Here is a 27,829-nt window from a genome sequence, read left to right as displayed (position 1 = left end):
ATCATCTGTTTATTCTCGTTCTTATGGCCACAAAAGGAATAAAAGGCAGAACAGAGGGAGACAAGTAGTTTCCAAGGGGCTGACAGGCACCAGGGAGACACTGCTGTTCCCTGCGCTCTGAGGCTGGGTGCAGGGGAGAGACCTCCATCTTCACTGCTGCTCCCCCACCCCCACACCCCCCTGTCCTCACACACACCCCCATGTGACCGCAAGCCTAGCAGGAGGCCTCCTTTGGCTCCTTCGGGAAGGCGGCCACGAGGAGCCATTATGCGCGACTGAACGGCCAGTAAAAACAACATTCACCCCCCATTCCTGTGCTGGGGCTGCATGCGTTAGTGGCCCAAAAAAGAAGAGCTGTCAGTAAATGTTTCCAAGGGAAACAATGTCATATGGTTTTAAGGAGCGTGGCTTAAAAAAGAAGTGTCCCCCAACCTCCAGAAAACAATCACTTCTATGTACTGGGGCTCGGTTTTGGTTGATTATTAACATCAGAGGAATCCCCAACATTGTATTTATAATTACCATGGTTTACTAGGCTTTTGTCATATGAAGTCAGGATATTCCGATCACTGGATTAGCCATCTGTTCATATGCTTCTAATGTCATTAGATTCCCAAACGTCTGTGACATTAGGTCTTCAAGAACATTGAAGCTTTGCAAATATTCTGTAATACTTTATTGTTGTAATTATTCAGTCAGGTGAAAGCTCCTTGTATTTAAACACATTTTCACCAATTTTAAGGAGATCGTGGTTATTGGGTTTTGAAAAATTTTTTAATGTATATTATTTTGAGAGAGAGTCCAAGCAGGGGAGGGGCAGAGAGAGAGAAAGAGAGAGAGACAGACAGACAGACAGATCCAAAGCAGACTCCAGGGTCCAGGCTGTCAACATAGAGCCTGATGCGGGGCTTGAACCCACGAACCGTGAGATCATGACCTGAGCCAAAGTCGGACGCCTAGCTGACTGAGCCACCCAGGTGCCCCAAGTGGTTATTATAAAGATGAAATTAAATTAATATTTTTGTTGATGGTGACCGGAATGGAATATGAGGTGCTAACAGGTGCCATCCGAAATCTGTTCAATGACTGAAAGTCATGCTGATGATAGCATTCAGGAATAGGAGAAACTTCTACCTACCAACCGAGTCTTGCATAGGGAGAAGACAGGAAGTAAGAAGCCAAGGGGCTGGAGACGTGCTTCAGCGACTGCTGAGAGCCGCCCGTGAACATTGCCCGTATGTTCCTCTCCAGAGCCTGGTACGCAAAAGTAAGGGAATCCTGGAAAACAAAATTAGTACAGGCAGGTAAAGACACATGGCATCATCGGCAAAACTATTATTTCTTGTCAAAAGTATTAGACTGTCTAAGGAAAGCCAGTTTTGACAAGTGATAAATAAATAAATAAATAAATAAATAAATAAATAAATAAAGTGCTGATTCCAATCAATAGCTAAGACCACTTGGGATGGGCAGTCAGGGCAGGCCAATCACTATCCCAGTATGCAGGGCGGGGGGAGGGCGGGGTGGAGCGGTTACAGCCCCCGGTCTCATGCCAGCGGGTAAGGAAGTTTGCTGGGGCTTAGCCTGAACCAAAGTCAGGATGGTCTGTGCTCTGTGTTAACCTGAAGAACAGAATGAAAGAAAGCTAATGGATTAAAATAGCTTAAGAGTTCATTCAATATGGAACTGATTGTGTATCTGTGTGTCTATGCATGTGCAGGGGCATGTCTACGTGTGTGTCCATGGGTGTGTGTGTGCAGATCTCTGTGTATGTGTGCGTCGTGTGTGTGCATTTCTGTGTCCGTGTGTGCGTGTCTGTGCATATTTTCACCCCCAAGAACTGGAACACCACCGAGATGCCCCAAACACCCTCCAAACCACAGCAGGTAGAGGCACGTCAGGCGGGAGAGCTCAGCTGCAAAACACCGGAGCGGGGACCGGCCGTCCGTGTGGGATGCTCAGCTGTTCGTAACTTGCTCGCGCACCCAAGCGGCCCTGAATAATCCGGCCACATACCAGATCCGTCCAAGCCCAGGGGATACAACTCTAAATCCACCTGAGGGCGTCACGAGACCAGACCAGAATTCCGAGGCCTGCCCCGGGTGGAGTGGCATCGGCCAGAGCAGGGGGACAGCCCCTCGCAGCTCGGGCTCCAGAGAAGAGCCCACTGAGGGCCCTGCAGGAAAGGCCCGTGCCTCTGGTTTTCCCATCCGGTCCCCCTGGCGGGCTGCACATAGACGCCCAGCCTAATGCCCAGCTCTGCCTTGCTCGTTCAGCCAGGAAGCATTGAATCAGCACCTGCTGTGTGCCAGGCCACGACAGGCCTCAGGAACATAAAGTGTTTCTCTTACAGGACTTCCCTTTTTATGAAGGGGATCCAAATAACTAGGACAAGAGGATAAGTGCGTGATAGAGGATCCCGGGTCAGGACTGGCTGTGTAATTTGTGGAGCCCGGTGCAAAATGGAAGCACAGAGCCCCTAGGTCAACAGTGAGTAGGAATTTCAAGGCAGCAACAGCAGAGCGCTAACCCAGGTAAGGGGCCCTTCTCGGGGCGGCTGCAGCCCGTCCCCCGTGTCGGCACTGCTTGCACCCCCACAGAACAGACCCGCCCAGGCGCTTGCCCAACTCCCAGAGGCGCCGTTTAGACGATGTCGCGTGAACCCTTCTCCCGGCGTTCAGAGCTCTTTCACAGTCCGGTGCCTTCCCAAACCTCTCCGAGTACCTTGTATCCCTTGTCTTGTTTTCCAGGCCAAAAAGTCTACCCGTATTTCCAAATATCCCCCAAACCTTCCCAACCCACAGAGATACATGCTCACTGATGAAATATAACCTCCTGTTCAAGGCCTAAGTCAAAGAGGGAAGTTTTGTCTCACAGGCAGAGTATTGCCCACCCGCGTTGTTTGTTGCATACTACGTACATGTGATTATCTGTGTACTTATCACCCCAATTGGACACCTTTTCTCAAGGTCACAGTCTATTTCCCTTTCATCTTACACACCCAGTTGAGTGTCTGACACTTAACGTTTTTTTTATTATTAATTTTTGAGGGACAGAGACAGAGCATCAGCAGAGGAAGGTGAGAGAAAGAGAGAGAGAAAGAGAGAGAGAAAGAGAGAGAGAAAGAGAGAGAGGGAGACATAGAATCTGAAGCAGGCTCCAGGCTCTGAGCTGTCAAAACAGAGCCCCACACGGGGCTCGAACCCACGAACTGTGAGATCGTGACCAGAGCCGAAGTTGGACGCCTAACTGACTGAGCCACCCAGACGCCCCAAACTGTCTGACACTTAAAAGATGATCGCATGGATGGATTTCATATGCAGCATCCGCCAGGGCCACCTCAGGCTCCGCGGGACTTGCCAAAGGCCACAAAGGTCCCGACTCACATCTCAGGACGTCTCTGGAGAAAACCAGATTTGGAGGCCAAGGGTATTTGCTGGCCTGGAGGCGCACAGGGCGCTCAGTGAACAAGTAAACAGCCAGTACGTCTGCAGGTCAAGATCGCAGTGGGCAGCTCACACCCCCCCCCCCCCCCATAGCAACAGAAAACTCTTACCGAGGTCCAGGAATCCACGCGGAAGAACACTCCTCTTTCAGTATAGTTTATATTTTTTCCAGTCTCTTTAGTGAGGGACGCAGTCAAATTCCTATGGAAATCACTTTTCTGTACTTTGGAGCTGCGGGAAGGGAGAACCACAAAACGGGACAGACTGAGGAAACAACAGGCCCCCGAACGATGGACATGAAGTCACGTCCAGCTCGGGTGAAAGACCATGAAATCCTATTATCTGGAAGGTGAAAGAGAAAAACCTTCCCAGGACGTTCCACAGAATTTTACCGAACACATTTCCAAGGTTAAGAGCCGGTGCTTATAAAAAACTACTTCCCGGAGCCTCAAACTCTTCTGGTATAAAAGGTGTGAAGTTCTTCCAGATTACTAAAAATAACAACAACAACAACAAGACGGGATTTCAGCATTTCATGCAAATGGTCAAGAGACAGTCGGTAGGTGGGGCGCCTGGGGGGCTCAGGTGAGCGTCCGACTTCAGCTCAGGTCATGATTTCGTGGGTTCGCGAGTCGGAGCTTCGGATTCTGTGTCTCCCTCGCTCTCTCTGCCCCTCCCCCGCTCATACCCTGTCTCTCAAAAATAAACATTAAAGAAAGACTACTTAAAAAAAAAGAAACGGTAGGTGCTTGGGACGCCGGTATGCAGGCACGCGGATTTATCTTCAAAGACACACTGGAACGAACCGTGCAATAAAAGTATGTTTTCAAAGTCATATATTTTAAGAGGCAACAAACCAGACGCGCAGAGGAGCGGGACAGAGCAGCCGGGAAACGGGAGTGAACGCAGGGGCCCGTGTACAACGCCAGCCGGCGTAGGGACTCTGACAACCTACACATGACAAGCTCGAGCCAGAGGCATTCAATTCAGTTACATGTTGTATGGAAACCAATTTGACAGTAAATTTCATATATTAAAAAATAAAAAAAATTAAAAAAATAAAAAAAAAAACAAAGGCTTACCTCATTTAAATAAATTAAACCGTGAGGGCTTAACTCTCCTGTTCTGTGGCTCTACACTCTCTCTCTCTCTTTCACTGCAGCGGCGTCCGAGTATCTAGCCCTCGCTCACCCTGAAATATCTGTGGAAATGCCACTTCGTCGCCGAGGGCTCTCCTGTGACGGGGTCAGGGCACTCCATGCTACGTCCCTCCTGACGCTTGAGATTGCCTACGAGTTTTGTTCAGTGCCCATCTCCCTGCCGGACACATACCCTGGGGCGCGGGAACCGTCTCTGTCCTGCTCACGATGAGGCCTCAAAGCCTAAACCAGCCCCTGGAGCCGGCGAGGAGCAAACACCCTCTCGTTACGGACGTGCAGAATACGAACACGCTTAGTAAGCGCACGTGGTCGGGACGGGGCCCCACAGGGACGCCAGCCCTCAGAACACAAGTCGGGCCCCCGGCCCCCCTCCTCAGGAACCACCTGACCATCTTCTGCTCACCCGGTCTCCTCGAGGACTACCCAGATTTCACCCTGAGCAAGTCAAGTTGATGAGTACTAACAGTGATAGTAATAACACCGTGAACTACCATTTTTACTCCTTAGCGAGCGACTCGCTGATATGCTAATTGCTTTACATCCGTGCTGGCACGAAATCCAGGCCATGATTCTGGGAATATGGACATGTGTTTTTTTTCTATCTTGCCAGGAGGAGGAAGTTGCACCTCAAAAAAAATTAAGCAACTTGTTTGAAAATCACACGGCTGTAAGTGGCGGACCCGCGCACCTACCTGTCTACAAATCCCGTCTTCGTGTCTACCGAGCACCCCTCGGTGTGTTCCTTGTTCGGTTTGCATGTTGTTTCTCTATGAACGGGTTTGGAATCCACTTACCCCTGGGCGCTGGTTTGCTGGCCGCCGCAGGCAATGAACAGAGGGTTCTCGGGCAGACTGCAGTCACTGGGGACACAGATGAATCGGGCATTTTTCCACCACCTTCTTTCCAGGCATGAATTTTACTGAGAATCGGTGGTGCGCTTGAAGCCGCGTCCAGAAGCCTTAGTCTAGGGGCGTTCGTGACGGAGCCAGACGGCACTGCTGAAGGACCGGGGGCCTCCATGCTGAGGGTGTATGAGCCGACTGCAGACAGCCCGGTGGTAACACAGGCAGCCCCACACCCTGGTCACCCCAGACCCCTCCCTGCAAGGAGGAGGAGAGGGACACAGGACCTAAAGCAGGCTCCAAGCTGTCGGCACAAAGCCCAGCGTGGGGCTTTGAACCCACCCCCCTCCCTCCTGTGCACCTGCTCTGGTCACCCCAGACTCACGCCGCCCTCCTCCCTCCCAGTGAACCTGTTCCACCGCCCCACGCTACCATGAACCCTCTGGGAGTTGGAGACAAAAAGAAACGGATTCCCAATGGCACCCCTCTCTGCCCGATTATGCCCGCATATGATTGAATAGGTCTTATTTTCTTCATCTCATTCCTTTAAAAACAAAGATTTGTAAACTGACACGGCCACTAAGAGAACATAAGAGGTAAACTTTCCCTCTCCCTCTGGAAGGAAGCACTAAGCAAGGGAGTATTACATTACAAGAGTCTGTTCTAGGGGCACCTGGGTGGTTCAGTCGGTTGAGCATCTGACATCAGCTCAGGTCATGATCTCACAGTGCGTGAGTTCAAGCCCCGTGTCAGGCTCTGTGCTGACAGCTCAGAGCCTGGAGCTGCTTTGGATTCTGTGTCTGCCTCTCTCCATGTTCCTTCCTCAATCATGCTCTGTCTCTCTTTCTCTGTCTCTCTCAAAAATAAATAAAAATTAAAAAAAAAATCATCTCTCTCAGGACCAACGTTCAGCTTCGGAGAAGGTTTTTCCTCAAATGCTCTGTTCTCCAACACCAGGATTGGGACGGCAGCCTTACAGCAAAACCGCTACAGTTACAAATCCTTTTTGAATTATGCAGAGCTCTGGCTGCAAACATAACTACCATTCTTCCGCTGTTTCTTCCAGAAGCTACACTAGGAGTTTCAAGCGACATATCTGCTTTGGAAGATAATTATCAGGACGCTGAGAAATCCTTATAATATGACAGTGTACACACTGCTTCTCCCGCTCCTGAATTTGCCTCCTTTTTCTTTGGAGCCTTTCTCCATATTTCCACCAAGTTCCACAAACTCTGATGAATCTTTCTTTGGGTGTGAAGAGACAATCAATTCAAGGAATTTTCCGCCTTGATAAAGCAGAACAGAGATCAAGAGACAAATCTGTTCCTTCTCAAATAGTTCTCCTAATTAAAGAGTAAGGTTTAGGGGCACCTGGGTGGCTCAGTCGGTTAAGCGTACAACTTTGGCTCAGGTCATGATCTCACGGTTCATAGGTTCAAGCCCCGCATCGGGCTGTGTGCTGACAGCTGAGCCTGGAGCCTGCTTCGGATTCTGTGTCTCCCTCTCTCTCTGCCCCTCTCCCACTTGTACTCTGTCTCTCTGTCTCTCTCAAAAATAAATAAACGTTTAAAAAATTTTTAAAGAGTAAGGTCTGGCTGTCCATAACTATTTGGACAACCTACCCCAAACAAACGCCAAAACTATTCTCCACTTGAGGATCATTACACATGGATTTTATAAAACAAATAAATGTTGGAGCACCTGGCTGGCTCAGTCAGAAGAGCATGAGACTCTTGATCTCGGGGTTGTGAGTTCGAGCCCCATGTTGAGTATAGAGATTATTTAAAAATAAAATCTTTAGGGGTGCCTGGGTGGCCCACTCAGTTAAGCGTCCAACTTTGACTCAGGCCATGATCTCACGATTCATGGGTTCAAGCCCCACATTGGGCTTTGTGTTGACAGCTTGGAGCCTGCTTTAGATCCTCTGTCCCTCTCTCTCTGCCCCTCCTCTGCTTACACTCTCTCAAAAATAAAACTGAGCCTGGGTGGCTCAGTCGGTTAAGCATCCAACTCACGATTTCAGCTCAGGTCATGATCTCACAGTCCATGAGTTCGAGCCCCACTTCAGGCTCTGTGTTCACAGCTCAGAGCCTAGAGCCTGCTTCGGATTCTGTGTCTCCCTTTCTCTCTTCCCCTCCTTCCCCCCCAAAAATAAACATTAAAAAAATTTTTTTAGCATCTGAATCATAGGGGTCCCAAAAGATGAAGAGAGAGAAAAAGGGGTAGAAGATTTATATGAGCAAATCATAGCAGAAAAGGTTCCTAACCTGGGGAAAGACACAGACATCAAAATCCAGGAAGCACAGGGAACTCCCATTAGATTGAACAAAAACGAACTATCAACAAGGCGTATCATAGTCAAATGCACAAAATACTCAGGCGAGGAGAGAATCATGAAAGCAGCAAGGGAAAAAAAGTCCTTAACCTACAAAAGACGACAGATCAGGTTTGCAGCAGACCTATCCACAGAAACTTGGCAGGCCAGAAAGGAGTGGCAGGATATATTCAATGTGCTGAATCAAAAAAAATACGCAGCCAAGAATTCTTTATCCAGCAAGGCTGTCATTCAAAATAGGAGGAGAGATTAAAAGTTTCCCAGACAAACAAAAATTAAAGGAGTGTGTGACCACTAAACCAGCCCTGCAAGAAATTTTAAGGGGGACTCTCTGAGGGGAGAAAGGATGAAACAAAACTAAAAGGACCGAAAGCAACAAAGACTAGAAAGGAACAGAGAATGCCACCAGAAACTCCAACTCTACAGGCAACACAATGGCAATAAATTCATATCTTTCAGTACTCACTCTAAACGTCAAAGGACTAAATGTCCCAATCAAAAGACAGAGGGTATCAGAACGGATAAGAAAACAAGATCCATCTATATGCTGTTTACAAGAGACCCACTTTAGACCTAAAGACGCATTCAGATTGAAAGTAAGGGGATGGAGAACAATCTATCATGCTAATGGTCAACAAAAGAAAGCCGGAGTAGCCATACTTACTTATATCAGACAATCTAGACTTTAGAATAAAGACTGTATCAAGAGATGCAGAAGGGCATTATATCATAATTAAGGGGTCCATCCACCAAGAAGATCTAACGATTGTAAATATATATGCCCCCAAAATGAAACCACTCAACTACATAAATCAATTAGTTACAAACATAAAGAAATTCATTGATAATACCCTAATAGTAGGGGACTTCAGTACCCCACTGACAACAATGGACAGATCATCTAAGCAGAAAATCAACAAGGAAACAATGGCTTTGAATGACACACTGGATCAGATGGACTTAACAGATATATTCAGAACATTTCATCCTAAAGCAGTGGCATACACATTCTTCTCCAGTGTACATGGAATATTCTCCAGAATAGATCACATACTGGGACACACATCAGCCCACAACAAGTACAAAAAGATTGAGATCATACCGTGCATATTTTCAGACCACAACACTATGAAACTTGAAATCAACCACAAGAAAAAATTTGGAAAGACAACAAATATTTGGAGACTAAAGAACATCCTACTAAAGAATGAATGGGCTAACCAAGAAGTTAAAGAGGAAATTAAAAAGTACATAGAGGCCAATGAAAATGATAGCACCACAACCCAAAACCGCTGGGATGCAGCAAAGGAGGTCAGGAAGAAAGTATATAGCAATCCAGGCCTTCCTAAAGAAGGAAGAAAGGTCACAGATACATAACCTAACTTTACACCTTAAAAAGCTGGAAAAAGAAGAGCAAATAAAACCCCAAACCAGCAGAAGACAGGAAATAATAAACATTAGAGCAGGAATCAATGCTATCAAAACCAAAAATAACAGAATATATCAATGAAACGAGGAGCTGGTTCTTTGAAAAAATTAACAAAATTGATAAGCCCCTAGCCAGTTTGGTCAAAAAGAAAAAGGAAAGGACCCAAGTAAATAAAATCAAGAATGAAATAGGAGAGATCACAACCAACACATCAGAAATGTGAACAACAAGGGGCACCTGGGTGGCTCAGTCAATTAAGCGTCCGACTTGGGCTCAGGTCATGATCTCACAATTCACAAGTTCAAGCCCCACATCAGGCTCTGTGCTGACAGCTCAGAGCCTGGAGCCTGCTTTGGATTCTGTGTCTCCCCCTCTCTGCCCCTTCCCTGCTCATGCTCTGTCTCTGTCTCTCAATAATAAATAAACGTAAAAAAAAAAAAAAAGAAAAAGAAAAAAGAAAACGAAAATGAAAATACAACAATCCAAACGCTTTGCGATGCAGCGAAGGCAGTCCTGAGAGGAAAATACATTGCAATCCAGGCCTATCTCAAGAAACAAGAAAAATCCCAAATACAAAATCTAACAGCACACCTAAAGGAAATAGAAGCAGAACAGCAAAGGCAGCCTAAACCCAGCAGAAGAAGAGAAATAATAAAGATCAGAGAAGAAATAAACAATATAGAATCTAAAAAAACTGTAGAGCAGATCAACAAAACCAAGAGTTGGTTTTTTGAAAAAATAAACAAAATTGACAAACCTCTAGCCAGGCTTCTCAAAAAGAAAAGGGAGATGACCCAAATAGATAAAATCATGAATGAAAATGGAATTATTACAACCAATCCCTCAGAGATACAAACAATTATCAGGGAATACTATGAAAAATTATATGCCAACAAATTGGACAACCTGGAAGAAATGGACAAATTCCTAAACACCCACACTCTTCCAAAACTCCATCAGGAGGAAATAGAAAGCTTGAACAGACCCATAACCAGCGAAGAAATTGAATTGGTTATCAAAAATCTCCCAACAAATAAGAGTCCAGGACCAGATGGCTTCCCAGGGGAGTTCTACCAGACGTTTAAAGCAGAGATAATACCTATCCTTCTCAAGCTATTCCAAGAAATAGAAAGGGAAGGAAAACTTCCAGACTCATTCTATGAAGCCAGTATTACTTTGATTCCTAAACCAGACAGAGACCCAGTAAAAAAAGAGAACTACAGGCCAATATCCCTGATGAATATGGATGCAAAAATTCTCAATAAGATACTAGCAAATCGAATTCAACAGCATATAAAAAGAATTATTCACCATGATCAAGTGGGATTCATTCCTGGGATGCAGGGCTGGTTCAACATTCGCAAATCAATCAACGTGATACATCACATTAACAAAAAAAAAAGAGAAGAACCATATGATCCTGTCAATCGATGCAGAAAAGGCATTTGACAAAATCCAGCACCCTTTCTTAATAAAAACCCTTGAGAAAGTTGGGATAGAAGGAACATACTTAAAGATCATAAAAGCCATTTATGAAAAGCCCACAGCTAACATCATCCTCAACGGGGAAAAACTGAGAGCTTTTTCCCTGAGATCAGGAACACGACAGGGATGCCCACTCTCACCGCTGTTGTTTAATATAGTGTTGGAAGTTCTAGCATCAGCAATCAGACAACAAAAGGAAATCAAAGGCATCAAAATTGGCAAAGATGAAGTCAAGCTTTCGCTTTTTGCAGATGACACGATATTATACATGGAAAATCCAACAGACTCCACCAAAAGTCTGCTAGAACTGATACATGAATTCAGCAAAGTTGCAGGATACAAAATCAATGTACAGAAATCAGTTGCATTCTTATACACTAACAATGAAGCAACAGAAAGACAAATAAAGAAACTGATCCCATTCACAATTGCACCAAGAAACATAAAATACCTAGGGATAAATCTAACCAAAGATGTAAAAGATCTGTATGCTGAAAACTATAGAAAGCTTATGAAGGTAATTGAAGAAGATATAAAGAAATGGAAAAACATTCTGTGCTCATGGATTGGAAGAATAAATATTGTCAAAATGTCAATACTACCCAAAGCTATCTACACATTCAATGCAATCCCAATCAAAATTGCACCAGCATTCTTCTCGAGACTAGAACAAGCCATCCTAAAATTCATATGGAACCACAAAAGGCCCCGAATAGCCAAAGCAATTTTGAAGAAGAAGACCAAAGCAGGAGGCATCACAATCCCAGACTTTAGCCTCTACTACAAAGCTGTAATCATCAAGACAGCATGGTATTGGCACAAAAACAGACACATAGACCAATGAAATAGAATAGAAACCCCAGAACTAGACCCACAAACGTATGGCCAGCTCATCTTTGACAAAGCAGGAAAGAACATCCAATGGAAAAAAGAGAGTCTCTTTAACAAATGGTGCTGGGAGAACTGGACAGCAACATGCAGAAGGTTGAAACTAGACCACTTTCTTACACCATTCACAAAAATAAACTCAAACTGGATAAAGGACCTGAATGTGAGACAGGAAACCATCAAAACCCTAGAGGAAAAAGCAGGAAAAGACCTCTCTGACCTCAGCCGTAGCAATCTCTTCTCGACACATCCCCAAAGGCAAGGGAATTAAAAGCAAAAATGAATTACTGGGACCTTATGAAGATAAAAAGCTTCTGCTCAGCAAAGGAAACAACCAACAAAACTAAAAGGCAACCAACGGAATGGGAAAAGATATTTGCAAATGACATATCGGACAAAGGGCTAGTATCCAAAATCTATAAAGAGCTCACCAAACTCCACACCCGAAAAACAAATAACCCAGTGAAGAAATGGGCAGAAAACATGAATGGACACTTCTCTAAGGAAGACATCCGGATGGCCAACAGGCACATGAAAAGATGCTCAATGTTGCTCCTCATCAGGGAAATACAAATCAAAACCACACTCAGATATCACCTCACGCCAGTCAGAGTGGCCAAAATGAACAAATCAGGAGACTATAGATGCTGGAGAGGATGTGGAGAAATGGGAACCCTCTTGCACTGTTGGTGGGAATGCAAACTGGTGCAGCCACTCCGAAAAACAGTGTGGAGGTTCCTCAAAAAATTAAAAATAGACCTACCCTATGACCCAGCAATAGCACTGCTAGGAATTTACCCAAGGGATACAGGAGTACTGATGCATACGGGCACTTGTACCCCAATGTTTATAGCAGCACTCTCAACAATAGCCAAATGATGGAAAGAGCCTAAATGTCCATCAACTGATGAATGGATAAAGAAATTGTGGTTTATATACACAATGGAATACTACGTGGCAATGAGAAAGAACGAAATATGGCCTTTTGTAGCAATGTGGATGGAACTGGAGAGTGTAATGCTAAGTGAAATAAGCCATACAGAGAAAGACAGATACCATATGGTTTCACTCTTATGTGGATCCTAAGAAACTTAACAGAAACCCATGGGGGAGGGGAAGGAAAAAAAAAAAAAAAGAGGTTAGAGTGGGAGAGAGCCAAAGCATAGGAGACTGTTGAAAACGGAAAAAAACCGGGGGGTTAAGGGGGGGTGGGAGGGAGGGGAAGGTGGGTGATGGGTATTGAGGAGGGCACCTTTTGGGATGAGCACTGGGTGTTGTATGGAAACCAATTTGACAAATTTCATATATTGAAAAAATAAATAAATAAAAAAGAAATACAAACTATATTAAGAATATTACGAGCAATTATATGCCAATATAGTTGGCAATCCGGAAGAAATGGACAAATTCCTAGAAACATATACACTACCAAAACTGAAACAAGAAATAGAAAATTTGAACAGACCCATAACCAGTAAAGAAATCGAATTAGTAATCAAAAATCTCCCAAATAACAACAGTCCAGGGCCGGATGGCTTTCCAGGGGAATTCTACCAAAAATTTAAAGAAGAGTTAACACCTATTCTCTTGAAGCTGTTCCAAAAAATAGAAATGGAAGGAAAACTTCCAAACTCTTTCTATGAAGCCAGCATTATCTTGATTCCAAAACCAAAGACCCCACTGAAAAGGAGAACTATAGACCAATTTCCCTGATAAACATGGACGCAAAAATCCTCAACAAGATACTAGCTAACCAAATCCAACAATACATTAAAAGACTTATTTACTATGACCAAATGGGATTTATACCTGGGATGCAGGGCTGGTTCAACATCTGCAAAACAATCAATGTGATACATCACCTCAATAAAAGAAAGGACAAGAACCACATGATCCTCTCAATAGATGCAGAGAAAGCATTTGACAAAATACAGAATCCTTTCTTGGAAAAAACCCTCCAGAAAGTAGGGATAGAAGGATCACCTCAAGACCATAAACACCATATATGAAACACCTAACGCTAACATCATCCTCAATGGGGAAAAACTGAGAGCTTTCTCCCTAAGGTCAGGAACAAGACAGGGATGTCCACTCTCACCACTGTTATTCAACATAGTATTGGCAGTCTTAGCTTCAGAAAACAGACAACACAAAGACATCAAAGGCATCCAAATCGGCCAGGAGGAGGTCAAACTTTCACTCTTTGCAGATGACATGACACTCTGTATGGAAAACCCAAAAGATTCCACCAAACACCTGCTAGAACTGATCCATGAATTCAGCAAAGTTGAAGGATATAAAATCAATGCACAGAAATCGGTTGCATTCCTATACACCAATAATGAAGCAACAGAAAGAGAAATCAAGGAATTGATCCCATTTACAATTGCACCAAAAACCACAATAAAATACCTAGGAATAAATCTAACCAAACAGGTGAAAAATCTATACACTGAAAACTATAAAAAGCTTATGAAAGAAATTGAAGAAGACACAAAAAAATGGAAAAAGATTCCATGCTCCTGGATAGGAAGAACAAATATTGTTAAAATGTCAATACTACCCAAAGCAATCTACATATTCAATGCAATCCCTATCAAAATAACACCAGCATTCTTCACAGAGCTAGAACAAACAATCCTAAAATTTGTATGAAACCACAAAAGACCCCAAATAGCCAAAGACCCCAAAAAGCAAAGCTGGAGGCATCACAATCCCAGACTTCAAGCTGTATCACAAAGCTGTAATCATCAAGACAGTATGGTACTGGCACAAAAACAGACACTCAGATCAATGGAATAGAATAGAGAACCCAGAAATGGACCCACAAACGTATGGCCAACTAATCTTTGACAAAGCAGGACAGAATATCCAATGGAATAAAGACAGTCTCTTCAGCAAGTGGTGCTGGGAAAACTGGACAGCGACATGCAGAAGAATGAATCCGGACACTTTCTTACACCAGACACAAAAACAAACTCAAAATGGATGAAAGACCTAAATCTAAGACAGGAAGCCATCAAAATCCTCAAGGAGGAAGCAGGCAAAAACCTCTTTGACCTCAGCCACAGCAACTTCTTACTCAACACGTCTCCAAAGGCAAGGGAAACAAAAGCAAAAATGAACTACTGGGACCTCATCAAAATAAAAAGCTTCTGCACAGCAAAGGAAACAATCAGCAAAACTAAAAGGCAACTGACGGAATGGGAAAAGAGATCTGCAAATGAAATATCAAGTTAAAAGGGTTAGTATACAAAATCTATAAGGAACTTATCAAACTCAACACCCAAAATTCAAATAATCCAGTGAAGAAATGGGCAAAAGACATGAATAGACACTTCTCCAAAGACGACATCCAGATGGCCAACCGACACATGAAAACATGCTCAACATCACTCATCATCAGGGAAAGACAACTCAAAACCACAAAGAGATACCACCTCACACCTGTCAGAATGGCCAACATTAACAACTCAGGCAACAACAGATGTTGGCGAGGATGTGGACAAAGAGGATCTTTTTTGCATTGTTGGTGGGAATGCAAACTGGTGCAACCACTCTGGAAAACAGAATGAAAGTTCCTCAAAAAATTAAAAATAGAACTACCATATGACCCAGCAATTGCACTAGTAGGTATTTATCCAAGGGATGGATACAGGTAAGCTGTTTCGAGGGGCACATGCACCCCAATGTTTATAGTAGCACTATTGACAATAGCCAAAGTATGCAAAGAGTCCAAATGTCCATTGACGGATGAAATGGATAAAGAAGATGTGGTATATTGGGGTGTCTGGGTGGCTCAGTCAGTTAAGTGTCTGACTCCAGCTCAGGTCATGATCTTGTAGTTCATGAGTTCAAGCCCCATATCAGGCTCTGTGCTGACAGCTCAGAGCCTGGAGCCTGCTTCGGATTCTGTGTCTCCCGCTCTCTGCCCCTCCCCTGCTCACTCTGACTCCTTCTCAAAAATAAACATTTAAAACAAATTTAAAAGAAGATGTGGTGTGTGTATATATATATATATATATATATATATATATATACACATACATACACATACATACACAATGAAGTATTACTTGCAATCAAAAAGAATGGAATCTTGCCATTTGCAACTATGTGGATGGAACTAGAGGGTATTATGTTAAGTGAAATTAGAGAAAGACAAATATCATATGACTTCACTCATATGTGGAATTTAAGATAGAAAACAGATGAACATAAGGGAAGGGAAGGGAAGCAAAAATAACATAAAAACAACAAGGGGGGACAAAACATAAGAGGCTCTTAAATGCAGAGAACAAACTGAGGATTGCTGGAAGGGTGGTGAGTGGGGGGGGGGGGGGGGGCTTAACGGGGGAGGGGCATCAAGGAAGATGCTGGAAGGGTGATGAGTCAGGGGGGAGGGCTTAACGGGGAAGGGGCATCAAGGAGGACACTTGTTGGGAGGAGCCCTGGGGGTTATATGGGGATTCCCATATAACTGGATTCCATTCCTGAAGTTATTATTGCACTAGATGCTAACTAACTTGGATGTAAATTTAAAAATTAATTTAAAATTGTTTTTTAAATTAAAAAGAGAGAAAATCTTTAAAACAAATAAACGCAGGTCATTCACACTCACATGACCAACATAAACTGAACTTCCTTCCAATGGTGGTCCTAACACTAGGAGCCAACATTTATAAAGTGCTTCCTACACACTGAACCATTTACACGAGCGCCCTCAGGTGGACCTCCCAACAGCCCCGCAATCAAAGATAGAATTATTTCTGCCCCCATTTCACAGATGAGAAAACAAAGCTCAGGGAGGTTTAGTTACTTGCTTGGGATAACCCAGCAGTGAGTGGCAGGTCTGGAAAATTCCAAAGCCCATCCTCTACCATCGTGTGCACCCAAAACCCATGGCCACAGAAGGAGAGCCTGGTGATTTCACCGGAGGCTTATTTCACTATTAAAAATAGTATTTATATTGGATTGTTTATCTCACTGTTCCCCAGCTACTTAAAACAGGTTTCATATTTACAGTCTAATGTCAAATTTATCACGCAAGGGAATTCTGTTCCAAATCACAATATATAATTATGGTTAACGTTCTCTGAATACTAAAAGTGTTTTTATTTTTTTCATGTTTATTTATTTTTGAGAGAGAGAGAGAGAGAGAGACAGACAGACAGACAGACAGAATGTGAGCAGGGGAGGGACAGGGAGAGAGGGAGACACAGAGTCCCAAGCAGGCTCCAGGCTCTGAGCTGTCAGCACGGAGCCTGACGTGGGCCTTGAACCCACTAATGGTGAGATCATGACCTGACCTGAAGTCGGACGCCTGACCAAATGAGCCAGCCCCGAATACTAGCAAATGTCTTTAAGGCCAAAAGAATAGCACCCAGCATATAATATCCCAGAGCTACACACATTTGGGCCTCTCCAATTTATAACCCCAGTCCTATACTCCTTACCTGGAGCAGCCGCCATCTGGTACAGATCCGGCCCTAAAACCCTCTTTCCCACTGCCCTTGTCTGCATGGGGTGCTGCCTCCGCTGCTCCCTCTCCAGACCACCCCCCACCCCACTTAGCTGCGCAGTGCACGGGGGCTGCATACTCAGTGGGGTGGTTGCAAGCCAGGTCCGAGAGGAGCCTTGGCTCCCCCATCCGGCGGGGAGACTCTGTGAGCCCAAAGGTCTACTGCGGCAGGAAGCGGGCTGGTCTACCCTGGTCGGAGGCCCCGGTTAACACTCATCCTGGACATGCAGGGCGGGAGCTGGCGCTCCAGACGCTGTTCCACACGGGCTGAATGTCAGACTCCAACCGAAGGCTGTGATTTACAAATGCATCCACTCCTCGTTTCACTTCGGAGGAGGGAGTTTGGTGCAGCGGCCTCTGAAACCCTTTAACCCTGAGACGGCGGCAGGCGGAGAAGAGGCTCACTGGGCCTTGGCTGCCGGAGCCTGCGCACAACTCGGGTCCTCCCTGAAGAGGGGACGCGGCACAGGGGTGGACAGGGGGCCCTCCCACTGACCACAGTCCTGCAGGATCCACCTCTCCGTCCCCAAAACTGGAGACAGCAGCACACGTAACCACACGGGAGCGCGTCGGAGCTTTGAGGTGAGGGAGGGAGTTCCTTGCTCTCCCTCCTTGGTTACGAGAGAGGCTAGCACTTCATGAGAGCTTTGCATTTGATCAGTGGAAAACCTGAGCACGATAGTCGGGGTGGGGGGGTGGACAGGGCAGGAGGACCGCGTACAAGTAGAGCCGGATCTCACCTGGTCCCGTTCTCTAACATGAAGCTCGTCAGACGGAAGATGTTCGTGGACCAATACGCCATGTCATCCAGTCCCCCCAGGAAATATTCTTGGAATTGTTCCACCAAAAACGGGGATCTTCTGGAATAAGTGGGATAAAGCTACAGTAGAGAAAAAGAAGTTATCAATAGGTGCTTTTCCTGGTGTCTTCGTAATCCTTTAAATTGAGATTGTGAAGAATGAAGCCTTTACCTTGGAAACGGCCAGCATCTCACCATACCTGCAACACGAACAACAATTTTGCCTGTGAGTGTGGTTTGTACAGAGAAGCGAAGCAGATAATGAAGAAAAAAACTCCATTAACATGTAGCTACTATCATGCAACTGCCTTTGAATAAGCAAAATCCCGTAAATCCAAAACCCAACTCAGGAAACTAAAACGTCAGAAAGCACTCGAAGGAAGTCACACTGAGATCAGTTGTAAGCTCTCCTCTGGGCGACACCTACATTTCCAAGAACTGAAGGTAGGTACAGTCAACGATTGCACTTTTGGTGATGACTTCTCGGCCATAGAGCTTCTTGTAAATTCCCAGCAGATCTTGGACGGGCACGTACCTGAGAAAGGCGTTAGAATAAGATAAGATTCTGAAATTAAAGATAAATGGCCAGCAAGAGCAGCTACTGTTCACTCCATGATTACTTTGGGCCAGGAATTATGCAAAGGGCTTTCCATGAACTATTTATTTCGTCCTACCTACAAGCCCCGGTGCTTGGAATTACTACATCCTGCTTGGCATCAGAGGAAGCTAAAGCACAGAAAAGTGAACTGATTTCCCCAAAGATGCACAGCAAACAACTGTACCTTAACCTGATATTTATGGAGGTACATTGAAAGACAGGAGGGGCGCCTGGGTGGCTCAGTCGGTTAAGCGTCCGACTTCGGCTCAGGTCATGATCTCACACTCTGTGAGTTCGAGCCCCGCATCGGGCTCTGTGCTGACGGCTCAGAGCCTGGAGCCTGTTTCGGATTCTGTGTCTCCCTCTCTCTCTGTCCCTTCCCCGCTCATGCTCTGTCTCTCTCTGTCTCAAAAATAAATAAAAAACATTAAGAAAAAAAAAATTTTTTTTAATAAATAAATAAAAAAAAGAAAGACAGGAAACGAACTCTAACGTGTCAAAAGAATTAGTCTTGTGAATTCAGTTCAAGGAGCAATATATTTTTATTCTTTTGAGCACTGAATTGCTATTGAAAGTTCTTAGTTTTAAAACACCAAAATTGGGGGCGCCTGGGTGGCTCAGTTGGTGAAGCGTCCAACTTCAGCTCAGGTCATGAGCTTACGGTTTGTGAGTTCGAGCCCCTCATCAGGCTCTGCGCTCACAGTTCAGAGCCTGAAGCCTGCTTTGGGTTCTGTGTCTCCCTCTCTGTCTGCCCCTCCCCCATTCATTCTCTCTCCCTCTCTCTCTCTCTCCTTCTCTCTCTCAAAAATACATAAACATTACAAAATATTTTTTTAAAAACACCGAAATGGCTCCTCACCCCAACATCCTGGTTTAGACCACACAGAAGTAAGAAGTGAGACAGTAAAAAGAATTCTAAGTCAGGTTTTGATTCACAATATTCCTTATTTCAGTCAAAAGAGCAGCATACATTAGATTAATGCTGAATCATCTTCCGTTTTTATTTCTGAAACCTTAGAATACACCAGACAGAAATCACAACCAAATAAAACCTGATTTTAGTATATTTATGAGAAAGACTCTATGGAGAGATCCATTTTTTTTTTTTTTTTTTTTTATAAGAGCACCAGAGTGGTCCTCCCAATAAAAATAGCTCCGGGCTGGACAAAATAACAAAAATATTTTTTTTAGATGAATCACGAAGCTAGCAAGAAAGTGAAAATTTTCCAAAGGCCCAAAATAAATTGAAACTGGAAACTTGAAGAGGTAAGCAAGTGGGGAAGCCAGGCTCTGTCCCGAGCTCTTGGCGATTTTGAAGGGCTGCAGAAGGCATGGGCTAAAGCACAGAAACCAGCCAAAGCTGGTTTCCACCTCGGAGGACACTCTGAACTAATGGCCACGCCTCTGCACGAGTATTAGCTAGAAACCAACCTAACCTGTCAAGGTCAGCCAAGAAACTGACAATGGATAAAGGGGAAAAGATATAGTTGTCCCCCTAACATTGGTAACTACCACCAGTCCCACAAATGGTCTGTCCTGCATTCGTGCTATCTCTGTAGTCAGGACAACTTCAAGGGCTGAATGTAACTCCGTATGGTCCTAGGTTAACAGTGTCTCCCGGGAGCCTGCAGAAGTCGACAAACCCTGCCTGGAGACATGCAACTCGAAGTCCAGCCGTGAGGAATTCAAGCACCATGGGACATAACCAAGAGAGCCAGCGTAACGACAGTGATAGTTGCTAAAGGAGACTGGAAGGCAATAAGCATTCATTGGCGATGAAGAGGGTCACCACGTCATGAGGAAAAGGTTCGACTCACCGGAAAGATGTAAGATTTTTAAACTTGAATGTACCTGACAACATATCTTCAAAACGTCTATATAGCAAATTGACAGAGCTTCAAGAAAATGGAAAACAATCCACCATCGCCAGGGGAAATTTTTTTTAACAAATTTCTCGGTAATTATTAGATCGACCTAATATAAAATAAAAAGGCTAGTTTATCATTTTAACAGTAAATTTAATAAGCTTAAGCTAATAAGCATATGTACATTAGACCAAAAGTTGGAGAACAATCTTTTCAAGCGCATATGGACTATTTACGAGTGTTGATCATATGTTAGGTCTCAAATCAAGACTCAACAGGAGACTCCTGGCAAAGACGGCAGAGTGGGAGGACCCTAAATGGATCTTGTCCCATGGGTACAACTAGACAACACTCACATCAGTGCAGACAACCCCAAAAATGACCCAAAGACTGGCAGAAGAGCCTCCACAACTAAATGTCGAGAAGAGGCCACATTAAAGAGGGTGGAAAGGGTAGAGACATGGTGTGGGCTAAACCCCACAGGTCTGGCTACCAGAGGGAGGGAGCCATGGTTTCAGAGAGGGGCAAGAAGCAGATTATCACACTGGGGAGCCTACTTGGTTCCTTGAAAATGGACGAACCTCTTGCCAGAGTCGAGAGAGAGAGAGAGAGAGAGAGAGAGAGAGAGAGAGAGAGAAAATAAACAACCCCCCCAAAAGAGGAAAAGTAACAACTGACACCACAGAAACACAAAGAATTGTAAGAGAATATTAAAAAAAATTCTATGATGACAAATTGGACAATCTAGAAGAAATGGATAAATTCCTAGGAACATATAACCTACCAAAACTGAATCAGGAAGAAGTAGAAAATTTCAACAGACCAATTATCGTTAATGAAATTCAATCAGTAATCAAAAAACCCCCAATAAGCAAAAGTCCAGAGCCAGATGGCTTCACAGGCAAATTCTACCGAACATACAAAGAAGAGTTAGTACCTGTTCTTCTCAAACTATTACAAAAGATAGAAGATGAAAGAAAACTTCCAAATGCATTTTATGAGGCCAGCATTACTTTGATACCCAAACCAGATAAAGACACCACTAAAAACCAGAGGTACAGGCCAGTATCTGATGGACACAGATGAAAAACCCTCAACAAAATACTAGCAAACCAAATCCAACAATACATTAAAAAAACAAAACAAAAACATTCACCATGATCAAGTAAGATTTATTCCTGGGTTCAAAGAGTGGTTCTGTATTCACAAAATCAATGCGACATATCATATCAATAAAAGAATAAAAGCCTTATGATAATTTCAATAGATGCAGAAAAAGCATTTGACAAAGTACAACATCCATTCATGATAAAAACCCTCCACAAGATAGGTTTAAAGGGAACATACCTCAACATAAGAAAAGCCATATATGAAAAGCCCACAGTGAACATCATAATCAGTGGTGAGAAACTGAGAGTCTTTCCTCTAAAGTCAGGAACAAGATGCCGATGTCTGCTCTCACCACCGTTATTTAACATAGTATTGGAAGTTCTAGCCACAGCAATTGGACAACATAAATAAAAGGCATCCAAATTGGTAAGGAAAAAGTAAAACTATCACTATTTGCAAATGCCAGGATACTATCTATAGAAAACCCTACAGACACCACCAAAAAAATACTAGAGATGATAAATGAATTCAGTAGGATCACAGGATACAAAAGTCAATGTACAAAATTCTGTTGTATTTCTATATACTAATAACGAAGTAGCAGAAAGAGAAACTAAGGAAACAATCCCATTTACAACTGCACCAAAACCAATAAAATCTCTAGGAACAGAAGAGGTGAAAGACCTATACTCTGAAAACTATAAAATACTGATGAAAGAAATTGATGACGACACACCAAAAAATGGAAAGACATTCCATGTTCATGGATTGGAAAAACAAATATCGTTAAAATGTCAATACTACCCAAAGCAATCTACTATTCAATGCAATCCCTATCAAAATACCAAGAGCATTTTTCAGAGCTAGAACAGTCCTAAAATTTGTACAGAACCACAAAAGACCCCGAGTAGCCAAAGCAATCTTCAAAAAGAAAAGCAAAGCTGGAGGCATCACAATTCCAGACTTCAAGTTATATTTCAAAGCTTCATTAATCAAAATAGTGGGATACTGGCACAAAAATAGACATAAATCAATGGAACAGAGTAGAAAACCCAGAAGTGAACCCACAACTATATGATCAATTAATCTTTGACAAAGCAGGAAAGAACATCCAATGGGAAAAAGACAGTCTCTTCAACAAATGGTGCTGGGAGAACTGGACAGCAACATGCAGAAGAATGAAACTCGGCCACTTTTTTACACCATACACAAAAATAAACTCAAAATGGATTAAAGACCTAAATGTGAGATCTGAAACCATAAAAACCCTAGAAGGGATCACAGGCAGTAATTTCTTTGACATCAGCCATAGCAACATTTTTCTGATATGTTTCCTGAGGCAAGGGACACAAAAGCAAAAATAAACTATTGGGACTTCATAAAATAAAAAGCTTCTGCACAGCAAAGGAAATAATCAGCAAAGCTAAAAACATCCTACTGAATGAGAGAAGATATTTTCAAATGACATACCTGATAAAGGGTTAATATCCAAAATATATAAAGAACTGATATAAGTCAACACCAAAAGAACAACTAAACCAATTTAAAAATGGGCAGAGAACATGGACATTTCTCCAGAGAAAACATCCAGAGGGCCAACAGATACATGGAAGATGCCCTCAACATCACTCATCATCAGGGAAATACAAATCAAAACTATAATGAGATACCACCTCACACCTGTCAGAATGGCTAAAATCAACAACACAAGAGACAACAGGTGTTGGCGAGGATGTGGAGGAAAAGGAACCTCGTACGCTGTTGGTGGACGTGCAAACTGGTATGGCCACTGTGGAAAACAGTGTGGAGGTTCCTCAAAAAGTTAAAAATAGAACTTCCCTACAATTCAGCAATCGCACCACAGGGTGTTTACCCACAGGATACAAAAATACTAATTCAAAGGGATACGTGCACCCCAATGTTTTCAGCAGTATTATCTACAAGAGCCGAATTAAGGAAGCAGCACAAATGCCCATCAACTGACGAACAGATAAAGAAGGTGTGGTCTATATATACATGATGGAATATTAATTGGCCATAAAAAAAGAATGGAATCTTGTCATTTGCAACAACATGGAGTGAACTAGAGAGTATAATGCTAAGTGAAATAAGTTAGAGAAAGACAAATACCATGTGATCCCATTCAGATGTGGAGTTTAGGAAAGAAAACAAATGAACAAAGGAAAAAAAGAGAGAGAGAAAAGAAGAAACTGACCCTTAGGTATAGAGAAGAAACTGATGATTACCAGAAGGGAGATGGGTGGGGGGAGGAGTGCAACAGATAAAGGGGATTAAGAGTACATTTACCATGGTGAGCACCAAGTCATGGACAGATTTGCTGAATCACTGTATCGTACGCTAATATAACACTAGGTTAACAATACTGGCATTAAATTTAAAAACTTAAAAAGACTCTACAAATTTTAGGAGAACCTGAAGGAAATAAATATATGAGTAAAAAGGAAAGAGAAAGGGAACATGTAACAGAGAGGATCAATAAAGCCAAAAGTTCATTCTTTAAAAATAATAAACCTGAAAAATATTATTTGAGAGTCATTGGAGAAGATGTAAGAAAAAACAGGATAAAGAACATTTATGGATGATAAGGGAACACAAGTACAAATAAAGAAAAAAATAAATTATGAACAACCTTATGCTACAGTGTTTAAACAGAGGAAATGGAAAAGTCCTAGAAAAATCAAACTCCTTAAGAAGAAGTTAAAAAACTCTATAGCCCTATAACCATTACAGAAGTTTTTAAGAAGTCTCTACAAAGAACACCTGGCCTAGAGGGCTTTACAAAGTCTACTAAACATTCAGGAAAACGAAGTTTTGATCTTACAGAGACTTCCAGAGAACGGAAAAGGAAGGAACACTCTCCACCAGATGTCATGAAGCCAGCCCAACCTTGATACCAAAACCAAACAAGGACAGAAGAAAGGAAAATCACAGTACAAGCTCACCCATATACAAAAACGCAAAAGCCCAGGCAGCAACAGATGTAACAAATATTAAACAGAAAATAAGCTATGCCAAAGTTGGTTTGTCCCAGGAATTAAACTTGATTAAATATTGGCAAATATAAGATTAATAGAATCACAATTAATTAATCAAGATTAATTAAAGAAGAGAGAACTATTTCAACAGATGCAGAGTTCAATCCATAAGAAGTTAATTCATAACAAAAACTACTAGCAAACTGAAATAGAAGGGAATTACCTTGAGTTGATAAAGGATAGTCACAAAACCCCACAGCAAATATTATACGTGATGAATTTGGAAAGCATTTTCTTCAAGATCACAAACAAGGTAAGCATGTTCAGTATCACCACTTTTTTAATGTTTATTTATTTTTGAGAAAGAGAGAAACAGAGCGTGAGCAGGGGAGGGGCAGAGAGAGAGGAAGACACAGAATCCGAAGCAGGCTCCAGGCTCTGAGCTGTCAGCACGGAGCCTGACACGGGGCTTGAACCCACGAACGGTGAGATCATGACCCGAGCTGAAGTCAAACGCCTAACCAACTGAGCCACCCAGGTGCCCCACAGTATCACCACTTCTACGGAACTGAAAACATTAGCCAGTGTGATGCACCAGAAAAAGGAAATTTCTGGAGGAAATAGGAAAAGCAAAATGGTGACAATCTGTAGATGAGGCATTGTGAGTCTGCCGTAAATTTGAAAGCATCTCCAGATACATTTGAATTAGTTGCTGGATACAAAAGTCAAAATTAGAAAGTCACTTGCATTTCTACACAGCAACAATCAATTAGAAGATAAAACTGGTACCAAAAGTTACCACTTATGGTAGCAAATAAAAAGCCTCTGCTCGGGGCGCCTGGGTGGCGCAGTCGGTTAAGCGTCCGACTTCAGCTCAGGTCACGATCTCGCGGTCCGTGAGTTCGAGCCCCGCGTCGGGCTCTGGGCTGATGGCTCGGAGCCTGGAGCCTGTTTCCGATTCTGTGTCTCCCTCTCTCTCTGCCCCTCCCCCGTTCATGCTCTGTCCTCTCTGTCCCAAAAAAAAAAAAAAAAACAAAAAAACAAAAAAACTTGTGAAACTTTAAAGTCATTAAAGAAGAGTTAAATAAACTATATAACAGATTTACGGATAAGAAGACTCAATATTGCAAAGCTGTAAATTCTCTTCCGATGGAGCTCTAGATTCAATAAAATTCTAATAAAAATTCCAACAAGATTTTTCTCAGAACATGGCAACTTGCTCCTATCACTTGACTTGAAAGAGCCAAGGCAAAAGAATACGCAAGGTATGTCTGAAGAAAAAGGACAGGCTGAGAGACCAGCCCTACCACATCAAGATGTGTTATAAAGTCACTGTAATTTTTCAAAATCAGTATTGCTCGCGGACAATTAGATCAATAGAACAAAACAGAAAGCCCAGAAATGGACCCAAATACATCTGGAATTTAATTTATGTCAGAGAGGGCATTACAGACCAGTGAGGAAAGGGGAGGCTATGGATAAGTGCCCTGATCTGGAGACGATCAGTTCTGTCTCCAGAAAGAAAGAAAATCAGATTTTATCTCAGAATATACAAAAGATTAACTCCAGGTAGATGAAAGGCAAAGCTTAAAAAATAAAACTATAAAAGCTCGTGAAGGCTAAGTAGGAGAATAATCTCACGCCCTCAAGTAGGGAAGGATTTCTTTTTTTTTTTTTTTTTTTTTTTTTTAATTTTTTTTTTCAACGTTTTTTATTTATTTTTGGGACAGAGAGAGACAGAGCATGAACAGGGGAGGGGCAGAGAGAGAGGGAGACACAGAATCGGAAACAGGCTCCAGGCTCCGAGCCATCAGCCCAGAGCCTGACACGGGGCTCGAACTCACGGACCGCGAGATCGTGACCTGGCTAAAGCCGGACGCTTAACCGACTGCGCCACCCAGGCGCCCCATGGATTTCTTAAATAAGACATCACAAGTACAAATTACAAAGGAAAAGACCGATATATTCAATTACTGTAGGTCAAAATTAAGTTCAGCTTATTGAAACACATCATAAGTAAAAAGACATGCCGCACACCGTAAAAAGATATTTGTAACAAATAATGATAAACGGACCAAACATTAGGAGCCCTAATATGCAAAGAACACTCAGAAACAAGCAAAAAGGATAAGCAAACCAACAGAAAAATAGGCCAAACACCAAATCGGATTTTCACTTACTATCAAACACGAACAATCAAATATGAAAGAACGTTCAACCTCATTATTAGTCATCTGGGAAATGCAAATTAAAACTTTAATGAGGTACCATCACACACCGAACAGGTTATTTTCAAGTTGGACAGTACCCAGCATTGGAGAAAATGTAAACGTCAAAAGAAAAAAAATACATATAACTACCATATAAAACTGCGGAGAGCAGAAATTGGGAAGACCTTTCTGAAAGTCTGGGCTTGCTTAGTGGAGTTAAACATGCACATGCCCTACGACCCACCAATTCCATGTCTAGTGGTGATTATGAGAGAGGTTCCTCTCTGGTGTATGTACAGAAACGTTCATGGCAACGCGATGTGTGAAGCAAAAACACTCCCTATGGCTTACGTATCCATCCACGTGAGAACAGAGTAATTCACCTGCTCTGCCCATGAAATGGATACCACGTAGTGGTGAAAAATGAACGAACTACCACCAAACACATCCATGTGACTGTATCTCAGAAACAGAAACAAACAAAATTTGAGGAATACATGCTATACGATTCTATTTATCTAAAGTTTAAAACCGTGTACTACTGGGGCGCCTGGGTGGCTCAGTCGGCTAAGCGTCCGACTTCGCCTCAGGTCATGATCTCTCAGCTTGTGGGTTGGAGTTCTGCGTCGGGCTCTGTGCTGACAGCTCGGAGCCCGGATCCTGCTTCGGATTCTGTGTCTCCCTCTCTCTCTCTCTCTCTGCCTCTTCCCCATTCATGCTCTGTCTCTGTCTCTCAAATATAAACATTTTTTTAAAAACTTAAAAAATGTACTATTTTGTATATGGACACATCCCTGTGTTTTAGACTATAGAGAAAAGCAACAAAATGATTAACAGGAAACCCACAGTAGTGGTTACCCCAGTGGGAGAGAAGTTGAGGAGGGAGGGCAAGGAACTTGTAAGATTCCAGTAAGGCTCCATTTCTTAAGCTGAGTGGTAGATGCACAGGTGTACATCATCTTTTTTTTTTATATATATATAAATTATGCATTTTTAGGGGCACCCGGGGTGGCTCAGTAGGCTGAGCATCCGACTTCAGCTCAGGTCATGATCTCATGGTTCGTGAGTTCGAGCCCTACATCAGGCTCTGTGCCGACAGCTCAGAGCCTGGAGGCTGCTTCGGATTCTGTGTCTTCCTCTCTCTG

General features: G+C 43.1%; 1 protein-coding gene across 1 annotated transcript in view; it reads right to left on the bottom strand.

Moving 5' to 3' along the window:
- GPLD1 (glycosylphosphatidylinositol specific phospholipase D1) overlaps positions 1–27,829 on the bottom strand; it is a 68,041-nt gene that overhangs the window by 18,494 nt on the left and 21,718 nt on the right. Inside the window, exons 8-13 of the mRNA XM_049654852.1 lie at positions 18,333–18,440; positions 18,078–18,105; positions 17,847–17,986; positions 5,401–5,466; positions 3,557–3,677; positions 1,139–1,278 (exon numbers count right to left, since the gene is read on the bottom strand). Of these exons, the coding sequence (XP_049510809.1) occupies positions 1,139–1,278; positions 3,557–3,677; positions 5,401–5,466; positions 17,847–17,986; positions 18,078–18,105; positions 18,333–18,440 (603 nt within the window). The remainder of the gene's footprint in view (positions 1–1,138; positions 1,279–3,556; positions 3,678–5,400; positions 5,467–17,846; positions 17,987–18,077; positions 18,106–18,332; positions 18,441–27,829) is intronic.

The sequence above is a fragment of the Panthera uncia genome, assembly GCF_023721935.1.
Source record: "Panthera uncia isolate 11264 chromosome B2 unlocalized genomic scaffold, Puncia_PCG_1.0 HiC_scaffold_25, whole genome shotgun sequence".
Taxonomy (NCBI): domain Eukaryota; kingdom Metazoa; phylum Chordata; class Mammalia; order Carnivora; family Felidae; genus Panthera; species Panthera uncia.
Note: the sequence above shows the minus strand (reverse complement) of the source record. Positions and strands in the feature narration are given on the sequence as shown.